Source organism: Columba livia, chromosome 2 (assembly GCF_036013475.1).
Source record: "Columba livia isolate bColLiv1 breed racing homer chromosome 2, bColLiv1.pat.W.v2, whole genome shotgun sequence".
Classification (NCBI taxonomy): Eukaryota; Metazoa; Chordata; class Aves; order Columbiformes; family Columbidae; genus Columba; species Columba livia.
Genome location: NC_088603.1, coordinates 16040870 through 16062525, shown reverse-complemented (window position 1 = coordinate 16062525; position 21656 = coordinate 16040870). Strand labels below are relative to the sequence as shown.

At 39.8% G+C, this 21656-nt stretch overlaps 1 protein-coding gene across 5 annotated transcripts in view; it reads right to left on the bottom strand.

Annotated features, from left to right (window-relative positions):
* Positions 1-2583: 2583 nt before the first annotated feature.
* ITGB1 (integrin subunit beta 1) overlaps positions 2584-21656 on the bottom strand; it is a 45136-nt gene continuing 26063 nt past the window's right edge. For 3 of the 5 annotated variants that reach the window (XM_065050526.1, XM_013367538.3, XM_065050528.1), the window contains exons 7-16: positions 20794-20949; positions 19750-19845; positions 18742-18831; positions 17868-18008; positions 17535-17737; positions 15309-15547; positions 13631-13853; positions 12223-12455; positions 9988-10154; positions 2584-3825 (exon numbers count right to left, since the gene is read on the bottom strand). In XM_065050526.1, the coding sequence (XP_064906598.1) occupies positions 3760-3825; positions 9988-10154; positions 12223-12455; positions 13631-13853; positions 15309-15547; positions 17535-17737; positions 17868-18008; positions 18742-18831; positions 19750-19845; positions 20794-20949 (1614 nt within the window). In that variant the 3' untranslated portion in view covers positions 2584-3759. Of the gene's footprint in view, positions 3826-9016; positions 9098-9987; positions 10155-12222; positions 12456-13630; positions 13854-15308; positions 15548-17534; positions 17738-17867; positions 18009-18741; positions 18832-19749; positions 19846-20793; positions 20950-21656 lie in introns of all 5 variants that reach the window. The other 2 variants (XM_065050524.1, XM_065050525.1) reach the window with 1 other exon arrangement.

Below are 21656 nucleotides of genomic sequence, written 5' to 3'. Positions count from 1 at the left end.
CCAGTGTAAGCAGGGATTTAAAAAAGGCTTAATGGGCCTCTTGAATCCAAAGCCTTCAGGAGCATCTCTCTGTGAAACAGTCATCTCCAAATCCACAAAAGCATTTTGAAACCAGATTTGTTAAGGAAACTGTAGAGCTTGTAACACGGATGAGTGGACAGAACTAGGTCAATCTACATGTAATCAAAAATTTGCTTAATTTAGGAGGACTGGTAATGCTGTCTTGGAATCAAGGTTCCTGAATGTCGGCATCCTGCTGCCTGTGTGACAGGAATTCTGTTAAGTTCAGGATTCCCGTGTTCTGTGCAGTCTGGGAAAGACGAAGAAGTAAAAGGAGATACAAAGGACACTTTGATACAGTCTGAAACAAAAATTTGGGATTACTATTTCTAGAATATCGAAAAACCAACAGCCATAAAGTTCAGAAATTATCCTTTATGTTTAAGCTGCCTTGTCTCCAATGAAGACAGTTTTCATGGACAAGTAATACAGAACGTGTTTAGAAGAAATTTCTGCATCTTTTCTTATGGAGCTTTCGAAGATCCTCAGTGTTGCTGTAGGAAGGGAGGCAAGTTTTCAAATGTCCAAAATAAAATCTCATCCATTGTGGCCACAATCCAACTGCAATTCTGTAAAGTCATACGAAGAGGAGCAGACAACACGAGCTGTACACACAGGTGCAGCTCCCACTGGTTTTGTACCCCGTGGTCGGGTTAATGCCATTCTCGGGCTCTTTTGGTTCCCTTGCTGGAAAAGCAATAGGAAAAAGAGCATTTGCAATGCAAGAAATAATCCAGAGCAGTACTGTGGACTTTGTTACAAAGGACAAGCAGGCTACACTATTGCACAGCTTCTTCCCACCCGTGAGTTTGCTCCTGTTTACACCAACCAGCAGAAAATGTACCTGTTGCCTAAGCCAACAGCCCAAGGGAATCAATGCTGCAGCAGCTCCGTGTCGGCAGGCCCAACCTGTCATGAGCGTCATCACGTCTTCCCAGGAACCACATGCACGCAGAACGCGTACACAGAGCATCCGTACACAACAGCCACCTCCCCTTCGCCTTGCCCACAGATCAGATGGAGGCCCATCAGTGGGACATTCAGGTGTAACTACAGTGCCCGTCCCTGCCACCCTGGGCTCAGACACCCAGCCTGCCCAGTAGCTGCCCCCGGCTTTCTGCTCTCCCCTGCTGCTCCCTGCAGTGCCCGTCCTGCTCCAGTGGCTGCTGAACCCCACACACACACTCCCGTACACACACCTGCCTGTCCCACCACCCCACCGATCCGTCCAGGAACTGGCCTTAAAAGCCAAGTCCAGCTCAAAACTGTCCCTTGGATCCTCTTGTCTCCAGCTGCTGCCCTCACAGAGCTGGGGACAGACACACAGCCCGACCTCCCGCTCCATGGGAACCAGGCTCCTCCTGCTCTCAGATGGAGGTTCAAAGGGACTATCAGAAAAAAATTCCCATTACTTCTCAGGATAACCTGAAGGTACCAACAGTTAAAAAAACAACGTACTGATTCTGTGAATATACAGAATCACAGAATGTCAGGGATTGGAAGGGGCCTCAAAAGATCCAGTCCAGTCCCCCTGCTGGAGCAGAACACCCAGATGAGGTTACACGGGAAGGTGTCCAGGTGGATTTTAAATGTCTCCAGAGAAGGAGACTCTACAACCTCCCTGGGCAGCCTGTTCAGTGTTCTGTCACCCTCACTGTGAAAAAGTTTCTTCTCCTATTTAAGTGGAACCTCCTGTGTTCCAGTTTGTATCCATTGCCCCTTGTCCTATCATTGGTTGTCACCGAGAAGAGCCTGGCTCCTTCCTCGTGACACTCGCCCTTTACATATTTATAAACATTAATGAGGTCACCCCTCAGTCTCCTCTTCTCCAAACTAAAGAGACCCAGCTCCCTCAGCCTTTCCTCGTAAGGGAAATGTTCCACTCCCTTAATCATCTTCGTTGCCCTGCACTGGACCCTCTCCAGCAGTTCCCTGTCCTTCCTGAACTGAGGGGCCCAGAACTGGACACAGTATTCCAGATGGGGTCTCATTTACAAATGTATTTAATTACAAAGTGGTTCTGATAATCTATAACATTAGTACCATTAAAAAATTTGGAAGCCTTTTCCTACAAAATTATAGACTCATAGAAGGGTTTGGATTGGTAGGGACCACAAGTTCATCCAGTTCCAAACCCCCTGCCATGGGCGACACCTTCCTCCAGACCAGCTATGCAGCAACTGTTCTCATTGCCATGTGTTGTGAAACAATATTAACCAGATAGTCCATTTACAGGGACAGTTATTAAGCTCCAGAACCCCTTTAGCACACATGCAAACCAACACCTGGGGCTGCGCATCAGTGGCCACTGTACGTACCATGGAACCCTGCACAGTGCCCTGGCCCTTGTGCATTTTGTACCACAGCTCACGTTTGTCACCCAAAAGCACTTCTTAACTTGTCTCTGATTTGAGCTAAAGGACATACTTGGTATTGTTACAACGTCTATTACCACTTGCCCAAACACACATAGTCCTTAGGTTTTTTGAAGAGCATCAACTTCTACAGGATAAAGAGACGAGATTTAAGTATTTTAAGGTACTTTTATTTAATAAATAACTTCAGTAATAGCACTGTAAAAAGTGAACATCTGTTAAAATAAAAAGGCACTTAAAACAAGAATATGACTATGATGCAGTTTGAATGGTCAAAGGCAAATGTACATGGCGCATGTCAAGAACGGTGTGACTCGTGTCACACGACAAACTACGCAATCTTAGCTACAGGGTAGAGGCAAATTTACAGCTAAGACTGCCCAAAAAAAGGAAAAAAAAAAAAGAAAAAAAGCTTGTGTTGATACAAAAATATTACAAAATGAATCGCAACCAAATACGTTAAAAAGATTAGAAGGGTGACAAAGCACCAGGCTTTAAACCAGGAAACGTTACAGAATGAAGACACAGTATGATGTAAGGCCCTTATGTGTTTTGAGGATGTCTCGGTAAGGTACTTCACGATACTGCCACCCAGGGCTTGAATTTACAAACAAAATCTAAGCAAGTTACCAGTCAGCAACTTTTTCAGTAATGGCACATGTTTTAAAGCTATTTTTTCCTTCTTAACATTCTTCTCAAAGTCTTTCATTTTAATCATAACCTGGCAATAAACAACTTAAAAATTCAAAATAAGTATGCAGACAATTTTCAGTCTTTTACACTGCTCAGTTCCAACTTACTCCACTTACCATGTACTCAATCACATGTCTCGCAAGCAGAAGAGCAATTAACCACCAGCTCCATGCTACATGAATTTAATTACATCTGCAAACTCAAGCCCTGATTTCCCTGTAAAGCTAAAAAGTGTAATACTAACTGGCTAGGCAGAGCCCTCGTGCCGATGGCTTTCACCGCGTCCCCTGTCCCGCCGCAGCATCGCACCCTGCAGAAGACCCGGATTCACAGCACGGGAGTGGAAAAGGTCCAAAAGGCACCATGTGACCTCAGCTGACAAGGCTACACAGTCTCAAGTTTTGTGTTGTGTTTTTGTCAGACCTCTGGTACTGATTACTTTCATTTGCAAAACAAAAAATAAAATAAAAAACCAAAACCAACATATTGTACATTTTCAAAACCTGCACAGGAAAACAAACCTATATGTAATGAATTAGTAAAATCACTGCAGTTTGCCCTAAATCTATCTTACTGTGACTACAAAAATTGCTATGCTGCATACAGTGTTGTGAAGTTATACAAGCAGTGTTCATTTTCCCTCATATTTAGGATTGACCACAGTTGTCACTGCACTCTTGTAAATAGGATTTTCACCCTAGAAAAAGAAAAAAAAAATAAAAATTACCATTTAGAGATGAAAAAAGCGCTGTGCTTGCGAGAAGTGGAAAAAATCAACCTCAGAAATCAGCTTAAGAAATTACCCACTCATGTTTTGTTTGTACACACAAACAGCTTAAGTCAAGCTAGTTTTCCCTCCAGCAACTCCAACACAGGCATGCTCAGCTACCAAAGCGGAGGGTTAGGGCACCATCCTGTTCAGTTCATATCACAGATCTCCTTTCAAGCTGCTGAACCTCCTCTGGTCATCTCAAGGCTGAGCCATCGGCTCAGGGCTCTGCAGCCCGTGGCATTCCTAACAGAACTGTAGCTGTTGTTTGAAACCACGACAGCCCACAGACCACATTCAGCTATAGTAAACATTTAAATAGCTTATCCTGTATTACAGTTTAATTCAAGAAACAAAGTAGAAAGGCTTGTAGTATTTAGATAATACACATTCAACATTTATATTGAACATTAAGTGCTTGTTATCTTCTTTTATTCATGCAGGTTCCCCCAACACCCAAATGTACAAAATGCACAGTTAAAACTGAGAAACTGCTGTACTGGTGCAAATGCTGTAATAAAAACGTTAGTTCTACTGATATGAGAAATGCTTACAGAACAGCTGCTTACTTACTTACTGCTGAGATTCAAAGACCTCTAAATCAAGCTTTTTTAAAGCTTCCTTTGTTCCCAGGTCTCCTTTTATCTCAGTAAATCTTACTCCATTTATGGCATCCCTGCACACCTAAGATGAACAGCTTGAACTCCAGATAAATAGATAAATCTTAGTAGCAGAAAGGGCTACTGCTGGGACTCTGTTGATACAGCCTGGATCTGCTCCTGTCTCAGCCTGATTTTCAACCTAAATAAATGTTGTTTACCACGATGAAGCTCTTCTGTACAAACACAAATAATTCCCGAGGAAATCCAGCACAGTGCAGATCACCTGAGCACCACGCTGGCCAGAACCACGTCTGGCCTTCAGCAGCAGTGAGGGCATCTCTCTCTCTTTGAAGTCCCCTCCAATCTGAGATGGTCTGTATCACCATATTGATTTAATACAGTGGGATTTAATTAAACAGCATTTAAAATACTTCAGGTTGAAACAGGTTTTCCTACAGTCAATTAAAGGAAATCCTCTCCCTAGACACACAAACAGCAGGTGTGTCTGGTTTTTTCAGGGTCACCCCAGGATGTGCCAAGAGGTGACAAGGCAAGAAACCAACCTGGTGTGAAATTTTCATATCACAGCTCCTGGCAAGTTTGTTGTCTTCTGTTGGCAAGACCTGATACTGGGGAAGTAACTGGTCTATCCCAACAACAGCAGCTGCTGCTGAGGAAGAACATTTTGCTGGTGTCCTGCCTTTCTGTCATGGCCCCTTTCCCCGACAAAGGGTGCTTCTCCTTAAACCAGCTTCTCTACATGCAAAGAGCAATGAGGCACATCCAGTCCTGCCCGGACCCGGGACCCCAGCCTGGTCTCTGGAGTCCTGCCAGAGCCTGGGCTGCTGGGCAATGGCAGTCAGGGTTCTCTGGTCACCCCTCTCTAGATCCCAGTCCCTGTCATCTGCTTTGAGGCGAAGGAGGAACTGGGTGTCCAGTGCTGGATACGCTTCAAACTCATAGAGACAGCAACAGACCCTTCCAGCAGTTCCCAGGGCAACTCTGGCTTGATTGAAAGTGTATCAGCTACTGCTTTGGAAAAGGATGAGGAGTTCAATATGCATATTTTTTTTAAATTAAATGATGGAAATACAGTGTTGTGGCTAGTTGCCCTAGCCAGACAAACTAATAAATGCAAAATTACACTCCGCCTTGCCCTCCCATTTTTAATAAAAAGCTTTGCAATAGTAAGAGGTAATTAAACTGGAAAAACATCCAGGGATGAGGGATTTAATCTGCAACTGTAGCAGATCATTATGCCTCATAGTTCTTGGCAATGTATGCTATTTCCTTGGCAAGTTTTAATGGAGAATTCTTAAAAAAATAAACACAAATCAGTAACATTTTTGATGCAGAGAAAGTCTGTAAGCTTAATAGGCTGTATCGTATGCAGAGTAGAAGATACTGCACAGCTTTTCAGTGGCATTACGATACTTGTTACACTGTGCTTTTAACCTTCAACATTTTACGAAACAGACTAACCCCAGCACATACAGGGAGGTTTGTTTATATTTTCTCATTTGTAAAAGAGAGATAAAGTCTATCAGATAGCGTGGGAATTGGTCTAAAGGTTAGGACTAAAGCTTGGAAACGCATTTTCTTCATGCCACTGCAGAGAATACACTGGTTTAAGCATGCAAAGTTAGGGAAAACACATTTGCCACATGCCCCTGTAAGTGAAAACACCATGCACGCTTAAACTAAAATAGAAAACAACAAAGAACAGCAATCTACAAGAGCAAGTGAAATACATTAAAAGACAGAGGTATTTTTAAAAAGTACCTTCAGCAGAGAATAAAGAGCTACGTTCTTGCAACATCATTCATTTTCAACTAGAGGGTAACAGCTCAGTCTAGTGTTGCATAAAAACGAACCTGTTATACAGGATGGCTGTTTAACCTTCTCATGCCTTTTTCTCTCCATGGACTTACTATTTCAACAGTCACTTAAAATACCTTTATGGTGGGTTTAAGTCCTAATTCACTGCAAGAAACTGCACTCCAGAATATTTAAACTCATCCACATACATTGTTCAACAGCTGGTTCTTCCTATTTTCAGCTCTTGTTAATATCTATCGTTATTTTACAGTAACATAAAATGAGTTCTCTGTCCACCTGTAGATATGGCAGTTGCATCAGAGGATGAAGCAAAGGCCCAGGTTAAGGGCAACAAAGACGACCGAGGGCGTCACCCACCATGGCTGGAGGACAGCAGCTGGCCTGCCATTAATTACATACTTTGTTAATGGCACAAATCTACACCAGGTGGGCAGTGAGGAGAGTAAAGCCTGACAGCAGCAGAAAGACACCAAGACAGCAGCTTTGCTGCAGGCCAAGGACAAATCAAACTTGCTTCAGCCCAGCTGGCTTGGGGACCAGCTGCAAGGACACCGTGGTGACAAGTCACTCGCCACATCATCGACCAGGACATGTGGAGCATTTGGGCACCTGGTCCATGACAAGCTTCATGTGTATGTGACCACGTGGGAGAGGGGAAGGGTCACACGAACTGCACAGTCTAGTTTATTGCACACGTATAGACCAGGAGGGAACCTACTGCAGTGTTGTTTTCTTGTAATGGGATTTCAGATGACTTTCTTGCCTTGGCAAGACAACTCTTTCTTCACCTAAATGAAAGGTTACCTCAAGAATGTAAAACCCCCAGAAAATCTCAGTGATAGGGGAAAGGAGAATGTTATTCTTTTACTTCTTGTGGGTCACCTATTGTACCAATACTGATCTCCTCCTTTTTGGTGGCCAATAAAGCTGAAGCCACCTCCCTCTCTCTCAAAGTTCTGGTATTTCTATGAATACCAAAAAGGATAAAGTATTTTTTTTTTAAAAAAACACACTCTTTCAAACTTCTAATCTTCATAGTGAGTGAAAAAAGGCAGAAGTCAATCCCACATTCACATGGGGGAAGGATTTCTGCAAGAAGTACATTTTGAAGACAAATGGCAGCACTGAGGACATTAGATCCTGAAAGAGTCATGGGGTGGAGAACAAGAGCACAGAATGAAGTTACACACCGTAAGGTTTGTTAGATACTTGCCTTGCATGCAACAGAAGGTACACAATTAGCTGCATGGTAGAAGAGACAGTAACAGAGACTTAACCAGATGGATTATGTGAAATGTGAGAAAGGAACAAGGACTCCATTTCCTCCACAGAATAACTGAGAAGAAAAATGGAAAGGAGGTGAATGTGGTCAGTGTGGCAAACAAAACGAATGTTTTTACAATCAATTTTGGACACACTGGAAAGTGAAATGATTGTAAAGAGAAAATGAAAGTATATTTCAACAAGGAATGGCTCAGAATGCTGGACAAAGAATTTGAAAATGTTGTCACAGTGAGGACAGGTAAGAGTTCAAACACTCTTAATTCCTGCTTTGTCCCCTAATTTTTCCTTTACAAAATCTTTTGAGTGCAACACCAAAAAAGGGAGGCAGCAGACAACAAAATTAGAGATGAAGATCCTTCCCTTCCCCTGGACCCTGAAAAAAGCCCTTGGACGTTTAAAGGATGTGCTGCCTTCCCAAATTCATCACTGCCCTCCCTCTAATCTGACCTCTGTACTGCTCATCTCCCAACACTCTCCTGACACCCACTCCCCACCTAAACATTCAAAAAAGTGCAACCTCAAAGCCTACCAAAGACACCCATCACTTCTGGTTTAGTGACTTGCTCTGCTGGATATGGCTGTTTCTGAAGCCAGCATTTCCAAACAGAGATGAGGTGTGCTGGGGAGCTTAGGAAGGACTAAGAAGCTGGGGAAAAATGCATCTGGGGGGAGAGGAACATTTCCTCTTATTATTATTATTATTTTCTATGTCAGCATCCAAACTGTCTGGGCTACATAGACTGTGATATTGTCAGTTTCAATAGAAATAGGGATGGAAAAACTAAGATACATATTTAATTATCAAATCAGTAGACCATCTGTATTTTACACTTTAAATACAAGCTAGTTCTGTAGTAAGTTAATAAGACAAAGCACTCAAAAAAAAAAAAAGAGTAATCTGTGAGGCTACTCTGAATGTTCCCAGAGTTATTCTAATAAAAACAGTGATATTTATAGATTTGGTTATCTGAGGAATATCTAAACTAGCTTTGCAAACATATCAACTTCAAACAAACTGACTGCTGATTTGAGGAGGTAGAAGACAAGCCCTCCCCTGGATGCTGTGTCTTGCCACAATCCAAAGAGCTTCTTCAATCCTAACAGCTGTTCTATTACATATCCACACATTTATCCCTCTTCCATAAAAAAACCTCACCCCACACCCAGAAAACTCTTGTAGAATAGTTTAAGCCAGTAGTGGTGGTATTAGTAAGTCAACAATCTTGCTGTCAAAACAAGTTAAAATTTTCAAGCTGCATTCTTTAAAGCCCCAGAATCAGCAGCAATAGATAAACTGAGCAAGACCCAAACTGTGATTAACTGACTGTGACACACAGTGAGCTTGAAGTGACATGCAAAGGAAAAAAAGGAAGAAAATGAAAGAAGATACAAACTGAGACTTAGAGACCAGCTTTACGTCCATAGTTTGGATTCTTGAAATTGTTAATAGGGCTCTTGTATATTGGATTTTCTTGCTGAAGTAAAAGAAATGGTCAATGGCGAACAATTCGACGGGAAAAAAGAAAAGTAACATTCTCAACTATCACGGAAGAAAATCATGCTATATGTAAAGAAAAGTGTTAGTAATATTTTTTTCTAATCTAGAATTAATTTTTTTAAATAAAAACCAAAGACTTCTTAGGAGATTTTAAAAAAATTATTCTCTCATTGAGGATACGTGGGTGTTGACTTGTGCAGAACTGCAGTGAAGGGTTTTGATTAGCAGATTCCTACAATTTCCCAAGGGCAGTGACCCTATAGCCTATGAAAGCCTATAGACCATAGGCTTGTTTTTCTTGCATACTTTCCCATTGACAAGGGGTTGGGAAGATTTCAACAAACCAGTACCAGCCATGGTTTTGTGACCAGTTATTGAAATCTCCCAACTAAACATGTATAAGATCTCTTCCGTAAGTGCAAAATCATCTTCTTCATTCTATACAACAGTGACTTTCATCTTCTAATAAGCATTTTAATAATGTGCTGTAAAGCGTGGTACAACTGCAAAGCCAAAAAATTCTGTCACCATCTCATTTTCCCTCTGACATTTTATTTCAACTGAAGTTACTATAATACTTGCTTGTTTAAGCCAACAGGTACTTCTCAAAAAGAGCTGGGTTTGGGGTTTTGTTTTTTGTTGTTTGTTAGTTTTCGGTGGTTTTGTTTGTGGGTTTGGTTTTTTTTAAATTTTTTTCTAGTGGTAATACGTAACATTTTAAAGTTGGCTTAAAATAAGTATATTTCTGGTCCTCTGTAGGCCAAAAGGCAGGAATACAATCTCAAATATTTAATGTACGTGAACAAAAACCTTCTGTTCTTCCTCAACTACTGCAGCTTTTATACAGATAAAAGCCTCTCGACTTACCGTATCCCACTTGGCATTCATCTTCTCCTTCTCGAACTTAGCAAATTCTCTTCTGTCATGAATGATCATTAGTAGTTTCCAAATCAGTAATAATGCAAGTCCAATAAGAACAATTCCAGCAACCACACCAGCTACAATGGGAATGATGTCAGGGCCGCTGGGGCATTCTAGGGAACAAAGCGAGGGAAGCATGATTTTATAAAGTGTTAAAGCATCCAAATGCGCATTACCTTTAAAAATGTTATTTCGTATGAAGCCATTATTTTGAATATTGGACACACGCCAATACTATTTGCCCTTCAAATAATGGAAGTTTTGGAACGTGTGCAACCTGTAACGTTCCAGTTTATTTTTATCCATCCAATTTGTGTTTAATCTTAGCAACGGAACAATTCCTGTTCTGATGATAAAGTCTACGCACTGCTAACTCCTTAGGTTATTCAATTAGTAATTGTATTTTAAATATGTAAAAGCTCCAAGTCAAAGGTGGCACTGGAGGAATAAGCCAGCTAGAGCACAAATACAGATTAGCAAAACAGACCCTATCAACAGCATTACAGAAAATAAGTGTTCATCATTTTACCTCAGCTGTTATTCCTAGTAGCCAATATATAGAGATAAGTAACAGCTTTGCTTCCGAGACTGGTTTTTTTATTTTTTAAGGATATCTCCTCATCTTGGGAATTGACCTCTTCTAAAATAAAATTTTTAAAAAGGGGTACATCATCTTTGTATAAAAATAAATCTCACTTGTTTTGAAAGTCCCTGATATGTTTGAAAAGAGTAATACAGGCACAAAATCATTTAAGGTGACTGACATAGAAATAACCACCCTCCAAAATGAACCCCAGCTCTTCTACTAATACAAAATTCCCAGTAATCACAAACTGAACAAGAGCTTTTGCAAAGCTCAGCTGCAGGAGTCAGAAGCAAATAAATGCAACTCCTGTGCTGTCGATAGGAACGCTGCTTCCCCCGAACTGCAGACCCCTCATCTTGGAGCTGCCTCTGCAGGAGCGAGGGAAGTGGGAAGGGACACGACATGAACTCCCTGGCAACCAGGAAGGAAGAAATGTCTGCTCCACCCAATCCAGCTCTACTGAACGGAGCTTGTTCCTTCAGCACCTGTATGGCACAAAACTTCAGGTGCTTCCTGGGGCACAAAGGCTTGATTCAGCTCTTAGCTAAGACCACAGAAGTTTATACACGAAACAAAGGTCAGACCCCCAAAGTATAGTGCACGCATTGGCTTGTCCTAACAGAAGAAGGGCTCCAGGTCCTCCTCTATAATTTTGACTACATGCTTAGAGAATTTAAAGCATTCTGAATGGAAGAGGTATTTATTTCTAAAGACCACTAACCACTGATGTGTATTAAGTGCTGATCAGCCAAATGATCAACTCTGAAAGTTCCTTGAGTAGAATACAGCACTTAACCTTTCAAAACACAAGTAGGGTGTGTATTTTCTATCAGGTTTATAAAAATCGGGAGACCACCTGCTGCTAATGCGCAAAACCAGAATTTTTGCACTGTTAGATGCAACATGCAGTGATGCAAACTAACAATACTTATGTTAAATAAATGGTAAATTACAGATTGAGCTGTACAATTCTTCTCTCCCTTTTTTTTTTTGTATCAGAAGATTGATCAATACACTATTAAAGATTAATTAAGCAAAAGGCTTTTCAGACTTTAAGGTACCTCAGTTAAGTAAAAGCAAAGGCTCCCAGAATGAAATAATTTAAGGAGTTTGCTGCACAGTACACATTTGGGTGTGTGTGTAAGACTGGTCCCATATTATTAAACAAAAGGAAAAGCAAAAAGCAACAAAACCCCACAGACACCATTGTTTCTAACCTGTAGCACAAGCCCAGCCAAAAACACTGCCAAAAGTTGGATATCTAGGACTTGCTACAAGACAGGTAAAAGAAGCCTGCAAAATATAGCAAGTGGAAACATAAATGCTTTAACAAACGTACCTATCTGATTTACTTTGTTTTTAAAAAACAAACCCATTTCTGTCATCCTAAAGGTTCTAAAAGAACTAGATCTAGAGACACTTATGTTTTTCTGAAGTAACTCAAGTTTACAACATCCACAACTCTCGCTCGGGGAATACATACCCATTTCCAAAAGCACCTACCTCACACAGATCAACCAGGGTGACTTTGTAGCACACAACTGTGTGAATTAACAACAAGGACAAAGGGAGAGCAGGGAACACTCTGTTCATACCTGGGGTCTCCACCACGTGGACGTTGGCTTCACCATTTGAGTTGACAGAATACGTGAAGTAGAACCAGCAGTCGTCAACATCCTTCTCTTTGCAGTGAGACAGCGGATCGGGCTGTCCAGGCTGCGGCAACTTGTCTCGACTTTCTACCAGCGTCATGTTGAAATGCATACATTCCTGAGAGCATGTTTCCTTCTTTTCTCCCTTATCGAAAGCTCTGCACTGAACGCAGTCCCTGTGGAAGAACAAATCGGAAGCAATGCCTTTTAATATGCTCACGAAAGATTTCTAGCATTTAATCTAAAGAATTGTAAAAGAGAAAATGCAGAAAAAAACCTCAACAACTCCAACCCTTTTGCCACAAGGCCAGGAAAAAAAATAAAGCAAGGCACAGCTTTTTACCAGTCAGAATATTTATGTACCTGGTGATTAACAAAGCCCCCCTTTAATAAACTCTTCTTTCCCAGGGTGGTAAGGTAAAAACATTTTCAACACCTCCACCTGGAAAATGAATACTCTCAGAGAACACAGTGTAGGAACAGAATATTTACAGTGAAACAGTATCTGAGAGACAGGTTAAAAAGAACAAACTGAGTGACAAGTTTTACAGTAAGATTTCACTCCGAATAACTCACTGACAGAAGCCGGCTGAGCAGGATTTTGATACTAAAAAGACTGTGCGGAAAGAAAACCTTTAAGTCATCCGCACAAAGCCAGGACTTGGCCCAGCCGCTAATCATAAACTTATTTCAAAGTTTCCATTCAGAAAATGCTTGGTTTCCACAAACCTGGATTTCCAACGGCAGAGATAAAAATTCCATTGGCTCATACAAATCTAGGCTGAGTTTTTGACTGTCAGGATAGTTTGACTTTTTTTCAAGAGTGTTTCAGAATAAAAGTTTTAAGCAAAAAGTTTAGCTGAAGTTTTAACTACTCTGGAAATGGTACCATATATATATACTTTTGTTACAATAATTTTAAAAGGTCAAGATGATAGGACTTTACAGCCTGTCACATTATATACCTGGGTTCTCCCCAGCTCTGTAGAAGGCTGGCTGTTGATAATTGTACGTGAAATAGGGGAAAGCTGTCACCAGCCCAAGTCAATCTGAATGCTTTAAATGACTCGACATAATGTACACATTTCCATGCCTAATAAAAAATGGCAGGGAAAGACTTTAAGAAATAATTTGCCTACCTGGAAGCAACCAAAATAACGTATGTTATTGTTTGTAATTATCAATTACTCATGCAACTTTTACTGTCTAAAGGGATGATAAGATACAATGTCCCTGCATTTCAGGGTAAAATAAAGCACAGTATCAAAAGCCTCATTTTAAAAATTCTGCACGTGTAAATACCACAAACTCAAATACACAGAAACTGGGATTTGGTTTTCTAGGTACTTACTTGTGCTCTGCACAGACACCAAGGCAAGTCTGACACATTTCACATGTGGGGCCCTGGAATTTTGGATCTGTACAGTTACAGGTCCCACATTCACAGGTTCCTCTTCCATTGCAGATCTGCCCATTAGACGCCATACACGGCAAGGTATCCAAAGAGCAATCACATGCACTGCCAGTGAAGTTGGGGAAACACTCGCACACTCGGCATTTGCAGATACCGTTTCCTGTGCGTTGGAAAGATATCACAGTGAAATGAAGTCTAATATAAAACACAAAATTTGTGACCGTAAGACAAACTTTCACCATCTGAGAATGGATACTGGGAAAAGAAAACACTGGTGGTGCGATAATTAATTTAGAGCTACAAAATAAATTTTTAGCTCCTTGAAAAACTACTTACAGGCATTTAACCCCTTTTCCCATTCTATATTTGGATTTCATTTTGTAAACAAAATAACAAGACTAGGGAAGGCTGATCAAGAAGAGTATAATGTGATGGCCCTGTCTGCTGGGTGGAGTGCACTACAGCACTGCTTCAGTTCACCATGTTGTATGTACACCGTGCGGTCTTTGTATCTATCACTACATACATTTATAAAGCAAGATCTAAAGAGATGAGAAATGCACAAACTTAGACTTTAAAACACAGAAAAATGAAACATCTTTGAGTGCCTAGAACACCACCATTCAGCTGCTGTCCTTCTGACCTCATCCACCCAGCCAAACTTTATGCTCCTTACACTCCCGACACAGCAAACAAGACACCTGTATCTCCAAAGGGTGATCTGGGTGAAATGGAAAGAACTTTGGCTACACCCCTCCTCCTCCATTGAGAATAAAGCATTTAGGTCAATACTTATCTATCACTGTATATTTTGGAACACCACCACCATTGCTCCTATTCCTTGCGGAGCTGGTGAGCAATTGTGTGTCCTGAGCAAATCGAACAGATGATGCTCATAATTCAGTTAAAGCTTAGTGGCTTCTCTGTTTTATTTTTGTATCACATTCAAAACTGAGGTAGTAGTTACACTTCTACCAGGTATTTCCATGTGAAAAACAGCCTAGGGAAGTTACAGGACAAAAATACATGCAGCAAGATAATTTAGACACTGCCTGCTAGAGGATTTTCTAATCTACTTTTGATTTCAGGAATTAATTGCCAGTCTTGTTTCAAGCCCTTAAGGTGTTTCTCTGTATCCTGGACATTCTAATCTTCTCTTACCTTTCAGAACAGTCTCAAGATAGCATCTCAATGGTATCTTGTCAGGCACAGAGTCAAGTGCTCACTATTACAAGTAAGCTGAGGTCATTATCTCTTTTTATTGACACAGTGGTTACACTGAGCCAGTATAACATTATAATCTCAGGCTAGTTGTCTTTACTGTAATACCTGAGGGTAACTCGGTAATAAACAGCAGAAGTCAAGTTCACTTTACATCCTTCCTGGAGTCGTGATTCAAGGAAGGTGACATGTTTTAACGTACTATACGTCACGATCACAGAGAGCTGTTTTATTAATAGACATTTCCAATCACCAAATCTGTGGATATTCTCATCTCTGTTATCAAGCAGGTATGATCTATAAGCTCAGTATCACTGCTCTACAGGGTGGAGCTGACAGACTTGTAAAGAGCTGGCCAGTTTTGCCAGCAGAAAACTCTGAAGTAGTTTCTCACCTCCACAAATCAAACCATTTGATCGATCACAATTGAAGTTGTCACATTCACAGTATTTGCCAGAATACACTTCATTGGTGTTTTCTCTTTTCTTGCATACACACTGTCCACAAATGCATTCTCCATTGTTACTGCAGATTTCTGTACTGTTCTCCCTCCTGCAGTAAGCATCCATATCCTCGCTATTTACTTCATCTGTACTACATTCACACAGTCTTCCTATACGTCCTTCATTACATCTGGAAGGTAAAAACACAACTGAAAATTATAAACTTAAAAGTCATACAATAAAAAGACCACAAAAATAGCACAAAGAACAGTAGTAAAAGTGACCATTCTCTCAAGGAATATTCTGAATTAAACTTCAAATGCAATTCCAGCTGACATCTACGTAGGCATTCTTGCTGGAGCAAACTGGACTACATTGCTCCTCTGCTGATTACTTGTTCCAGATGAGAAACTACAAGTCACCTCCTCTAATTACATTGCCACAAAATCACTATTAATCCCTCTCTCATGTGACACAACAATAATTATTTTTAAGCAACAAGAACTGTTCAGTGTAGCTGCTGTCATCTTCCAACGAAAAGATTTCCCACAAACAGCAATTAGGCAGGAGAGCAGCTGATCTTCAGAGCTGCTGAGCTGAGATCTTCGGGGATCAGCACTTCTCATTACCAAGGCCAAATTACGGATCAACAAGTGGAGGTCGTTCTTGTTTCCAGCAGTGACTGAGAAACCATTACGGAGCATGGATCAGAGACAACGTTCCCTCAGGAAACTGCTGCTGCTGCCAAAGGCCAAGGCTGCTCTTACTCACAGGTCTGTTTTCCCCCACCTGAAATCCTGGGGACACCGGTGATAGTGATACCAACTTTAAGGAGTCTTTCTACACAAAGATGGGAAAATCAGTTCTCCTTACTTAAAGGGAACACCAAAAACTGACTGCAAAATGGAGCAATGGATCATAAATACTGGATACAAAGTGGCTTATTCCTCAACTTGCAGAGCACTAAGCAGTCAAGGGGACACATCTCAGTCTGTCAAATACCTCGTCAACTACCACCACCAGCTTCACCAGGCAGATCTTAAGAGAACTTTTGGTATAGGATGGACTAAGAGAGACGTCAGTATCTGTTGCTTTATTTTTGATAACTCACATATTAAACCATGAAAAATAAGAATTCTAGATTTTATTTCAGTTACAGTTCACTGAAAAGGAACCCAAACTGTTTTATAAACGTCCTGGATCTTGTTTTCCTAGAGGTGATCTTAATTCCATTTGGCTCTTACCTTCTTATCTCAAAAGCTTCCACGAAGAAACAGTTTTCATTTTTGCTGTAGGTTTCCGGGGTGAAGGGGTGGGAAAGGCTTAAACCTTGACTTACTAGGTTTATCTTCAACCAGTCAAAACTGAAACTCCAAGATTCTGCTCTGCTTTCATGGTGTGTAACTCCAGAAAATCCAGTATCATTTTACTAAATTTTCAAATATGTAGTAAGGAATATATGTGTAATCTAACTCCCGTGATGGGCAATAATGGATATTTCAAAGGCATAAGTACACAAAAATAAAATCAGATGTACGCTGAAAGTTTTACAGATCCATGCAATTAGAAGAAACATTGTAACGAGACCTCAAAAGGTTAGAAATAAAGCAGGAAAAATAGATGGGGATGCCATGCAAAATAAAAGGTGGTTGTCTTATTATGACTTCTCGCTCCTTCCTGCTACCCCAGTAAGGGTAGGAGATCCTATCTAAAGACTAGAAAGCTTTTGAATTTCTCAAAAATCAGCAGACCTCACATTACAAGGATATAATTAGACTGAATACTTGCAAAAACATCAAAGTAATCCCATTCATTTTGTCCCATTAATCCATGATTTTGCCATATTATATGGACCTCAAAATTAAATAACAAAACCTCCACAAAACACAAACCAGAAAAAGCAGGAAGACCTATATCCTTTAAAGGACTGTCTCAAGGCCAAATTTGAAATCTGACTTGTGCAATAGTGCAAGATCAATACTACAGATTCCAGCATAGGGATTATTTGCAAAGATAAGGTATTATGTCAAAATATCCTAAAAGAAACAGGTCTGCAACAGTAATTCTTGTCCTTTCACAAAAAAAGTTAGTAAAACTGAGTAAAACCTAATTAAGGAAACAAAGGTCTTTCTTATATTTCTCTTTTGCACAAATAAACAAAATATCTATCTATTTACCTGCAGGCACCACATTCAAATGTTCCATTTCCTTCATGGCAGGCTGGACTATTGGGTTCTCCTTCACCTTGACACTGACATTCACAGATGAACTGGAGATTAATTTCCACTTCTTCAGTGAATCCCAGTGGTTTAATTTTAATTGTTTCATTTTGTCCTTTCTTTGGACATTCATTAGCTGTTACATTAATCTCAAATTTAACCTGCAAAGAAAAATAAACAGAGTGCCACATTACTAAAAGGAGTTTTGTCTGTACTATTAAAAAATACTGAATGTTGGGACACTTAAAATTAATTTTGTATTTGAGTAGCAGCAGAAATACTGTAGGTTACCTCATCTCCAATTGAAATGTTAGAACATTTTCTCCCATCTTCTTGTGTGTCATTCACTCCATTCTTGCAGAAAGACTTATAACTGATGGTCACTCCTTTTGGTAGCTTACTGTTTTCCAGGATAACCTCTGAAGAAAGGGACTAAACCAATAGTTATTAGCTAACTTTGGACTGAGTCACACAAGCATTTTGCTGAAAGAAAAACTGTCTATGGTTGTATAGTGTTTAAGTGCCAATGCCATGGTCACTCTGGAATGATGTAAAATCCAATGTGCTGAGAAACCTCAGCCCAGGGCTGCCCACAGTCAGGCCGTGGTGACCCCTGCTCATGGCTGAACCCCGTTATACAATGTCAGGGAAGGTCTCCACAGGTGTTGGAGGCACTTGTTTGCACCATGTGCTCCAAAGGTGATATGGGGCTCATTTACACAACACAGCAAGGAAGAAAATATTTTGGAGCCAAACCCAGGAGTCCCTGAGGTTGATGAAGACATTTTCTTTGGGGTTAAGAGGCTGAAAAATAGCCCTTTTCCATGAGGAAGGAAGGCAAAGACCCGAAGATGCTGAAGAAACAGTATGCACTTTGGTTGCAGATTTCATTTTTTAAAAAGGGAAAACATGGATGGTAACTTCTTTCCACAATGTTTTCAAGTGGTTCTAAGAATGTATCTTTCTAGTCATCTAACTTCTTATTGCCACAGCATCCAAATGGCTAACATGATTTTACCACAATGGTGGTATATTTTCAGTTTAGTACACTAATGTCCTATTTTGCAGAAAATAATAAAATCTACCTTGAACTATCTGCCTGAAAAACTCGTAATAACTTAGAAGCAAGAAAAAGTAATACAACCCAAATAAAATCAGAACTTACATTGTATGCATCAATGATCAGCTGGATCACATTGCTGGAGTTTGAAGACAATGTTCCCACTGCTGATTTTGGTATCAGATTTTTCAGTTCCTTTCAATATTTACAAAAGTAAAAGGAAAATTACAGTCTTACTATCAAAGAAAGTACAACTTGTACTAAAAATATCTGTATGGACATAAAATGCTTTAGCGGCTTAACTAGTCAAGATCAAGTACTTGAAAAAAAACAAAGCTACAGGTGTTGCTAGTGCTTTTCATGATTTTTGAGATTACACACAGCACTACTAATATAAACAAACATCTTGCCCTCTCTTCTCCTTTGCATTTTTATATTCAATTTGGTAATAGAATACTGAGACCTCATCTTGCACAAGTTGACCACATACAATATATCCTCAAGATCTTAAAGAAGAACTACACTTTCAGTGCATTGAAGATAGGCAGATAAAATATGATTTCCAAAAAAAAGAGAAAAACATTTAATATAGTTTAAATCCCCCTCCCCCAAAAAAACAAAAACCACCTTGTTAGGTTAAAACGAGGAAAAATATGCATCTCTTTAAACAGTCATTTCCTATTTCACAATCACATCCAGCAGTTTAGTTTATTTTAAACATGAGGAATATAAATAGACCACAAAGGACAAAACACATTCTTTCATAAACATGTATCTTGATTCAGCGTCCACACCCTCCTCAGCTATTTTGCTGTAAAAATATTAATAAAAATTAACACTGCAAACATGTTCTCTGCTCCCTCCTACCTACAAAGTAGAAAGAGGGGCAAGGGGCACTTTCTCCTTGGAAATTACACACACACAGAGTATCAATTTTAACAAGTAAAAAAAGGCTTAATAGTAAAAAACGTGAGTAGTAAAACATTACTTCCATGATCGCTTATTTCCATTATTATTTTAAGTAATTTTAATTATTTTAGAGAAAATCTGAGTCAGTCTTAGTGCTTGAGGGGAAAAAAGTACAGAGATCAGAAATGTGTTATTTATCTTTACCTTATAAACTGCCTGAAACTCTTCAGTAACAGCAAAGATTGTCTGAATATTGTTCTCACTAAGCTTCTGTACCAGATGAGCAATAGAGGGATAATCCTGTAAAAATCGAGCATAAAATGCCATTTCAATTTGGGACATATTGCTAGAAACCTATCAGAAACACTTGGACATCATACAGACAATTCACCTTTAGAAACAGCCGTGTGGCTTGTAACCAGCCAGCTTATGCCACAGTTCTAAAGCAAAACAACCTCTGAAAACATGCACTGAAAAGATTCCATATATGCCCCATGAAGATAGGTGTTTTTTCACAATAACATTATCATATTCCTTGCCACTTAAAGTCTCCAGGTTAAATCCCTAATCAAAATGTCCTCAGAAAATTATGTTTGGTAGTTTTCCATGACTTATCTCAGCGAAAACCACTACCTTTTGCACTATTTCATAAAAAAAAAATAAATCTGTTTTATTTTAGGTTACTCACTTAAGCTTTACAAAGTTTGTGTGTTCATATATTCCTAAAGTTATTGTATTTATGCCATCTAGCAAATGTTTTTCTTTTCACCTTTTATGTGATCTACCTATTAATAAACCATTAATACAATGTTGTTAAGCATACTTTTACTATAAACTTTATATCATAAGATTTCAAGCAGTCTTAAACTAGCCAAGAAGGTCTCTATTTTACAGTATTTTTTTTACAGTAGTAAAATACTTCTGAACACAAAGACTAGCAAAATGACAAAATAATAGGACAGAGCCACCACAGTTTGACAGTGGACATGCAGGATTATTAATTATTAAAAAGGTTAAAAATCAACAACACAAATCACAGTGTTAAAGTTGCCATTTCTTGAAATTTTCCAATTAAGAGTGGATAAATTCTTGCACATTTGCTTTAGTTCAGCTAAAGTCACTCCATGTAATACAGAGGTAAAGTTCAAGAGAGGAGGCAGTCTGAAACTATACCAGATGATCTACTGCGTTTTTGACCTTAAGCATCACAAAATATTAATTCCTCTAGAAGATGATGCAAAGACTTACATAATAGTGGCTCATTGTGTACATATTATTTTCCAGATGACACTTCCCATCATTTGGTAAAACAATTCCACCAAGTTTACCGTCTCCTGCAAAGTGAAATCCAGCATCCGTGGAAAACACCAGGAGTCTTGTAACATTTCTCCAGCCAATTTGTTCCTTGGGAAACAAAGAAATGGATTTTTGTTATTTTGCACTGATTTATTTTACAGTAGTGGTGATCAACACTTGAGAGATAAATGCATGAAAAATCAGACAGATTTAGGAGAAGTCATACCGCAAAAGCAGCGCCTTGGAAACCACATAATTCACTCAAACCTTAAAAGCACTTGCATTTCATTAAACATCTGCTGTAGGACTTTCATCAAAGGCAAGAAACATTCTTTTTGAGATGTACCTTGGTCTGTTCAGTTCTCAGCGCATCTGAAGATCAAGAGGGTTTTAGAAATCAGGCATGTCAGCCCAGCTCTTTGATGCCCCCAAGTTGGCCCCTATGTCACCACCACACAGACTGAGCACAGGGAACAATGTCTGTGTGCTGAGCACCGCAGCATCCTTGAATCAGAAGGTTTTGGCTTGCCCAGTGTTAGGCTCTGAAGAATCATTAGGCTTTACCAATCTAGTCCAGATTTGTAATCATGTGCGGGTTTTGGTCAGGATAGAATTAATTTTCTTCATAGCAGCTAGTATGGGGCTGTGTTTTTGATTTGTGCCAGAAACAGTGTTGATAACACAGGGACATTTTTGTTATTGCTGAGTGGTGCTCACACAGCTTCTCATCCCACCCCACCAGTGGGCTGGGGATGCACAAGAATTTGGGAGGGGACACAGCTGGGACAGCTGAGCCCAGCTGACCAAAGAGATAT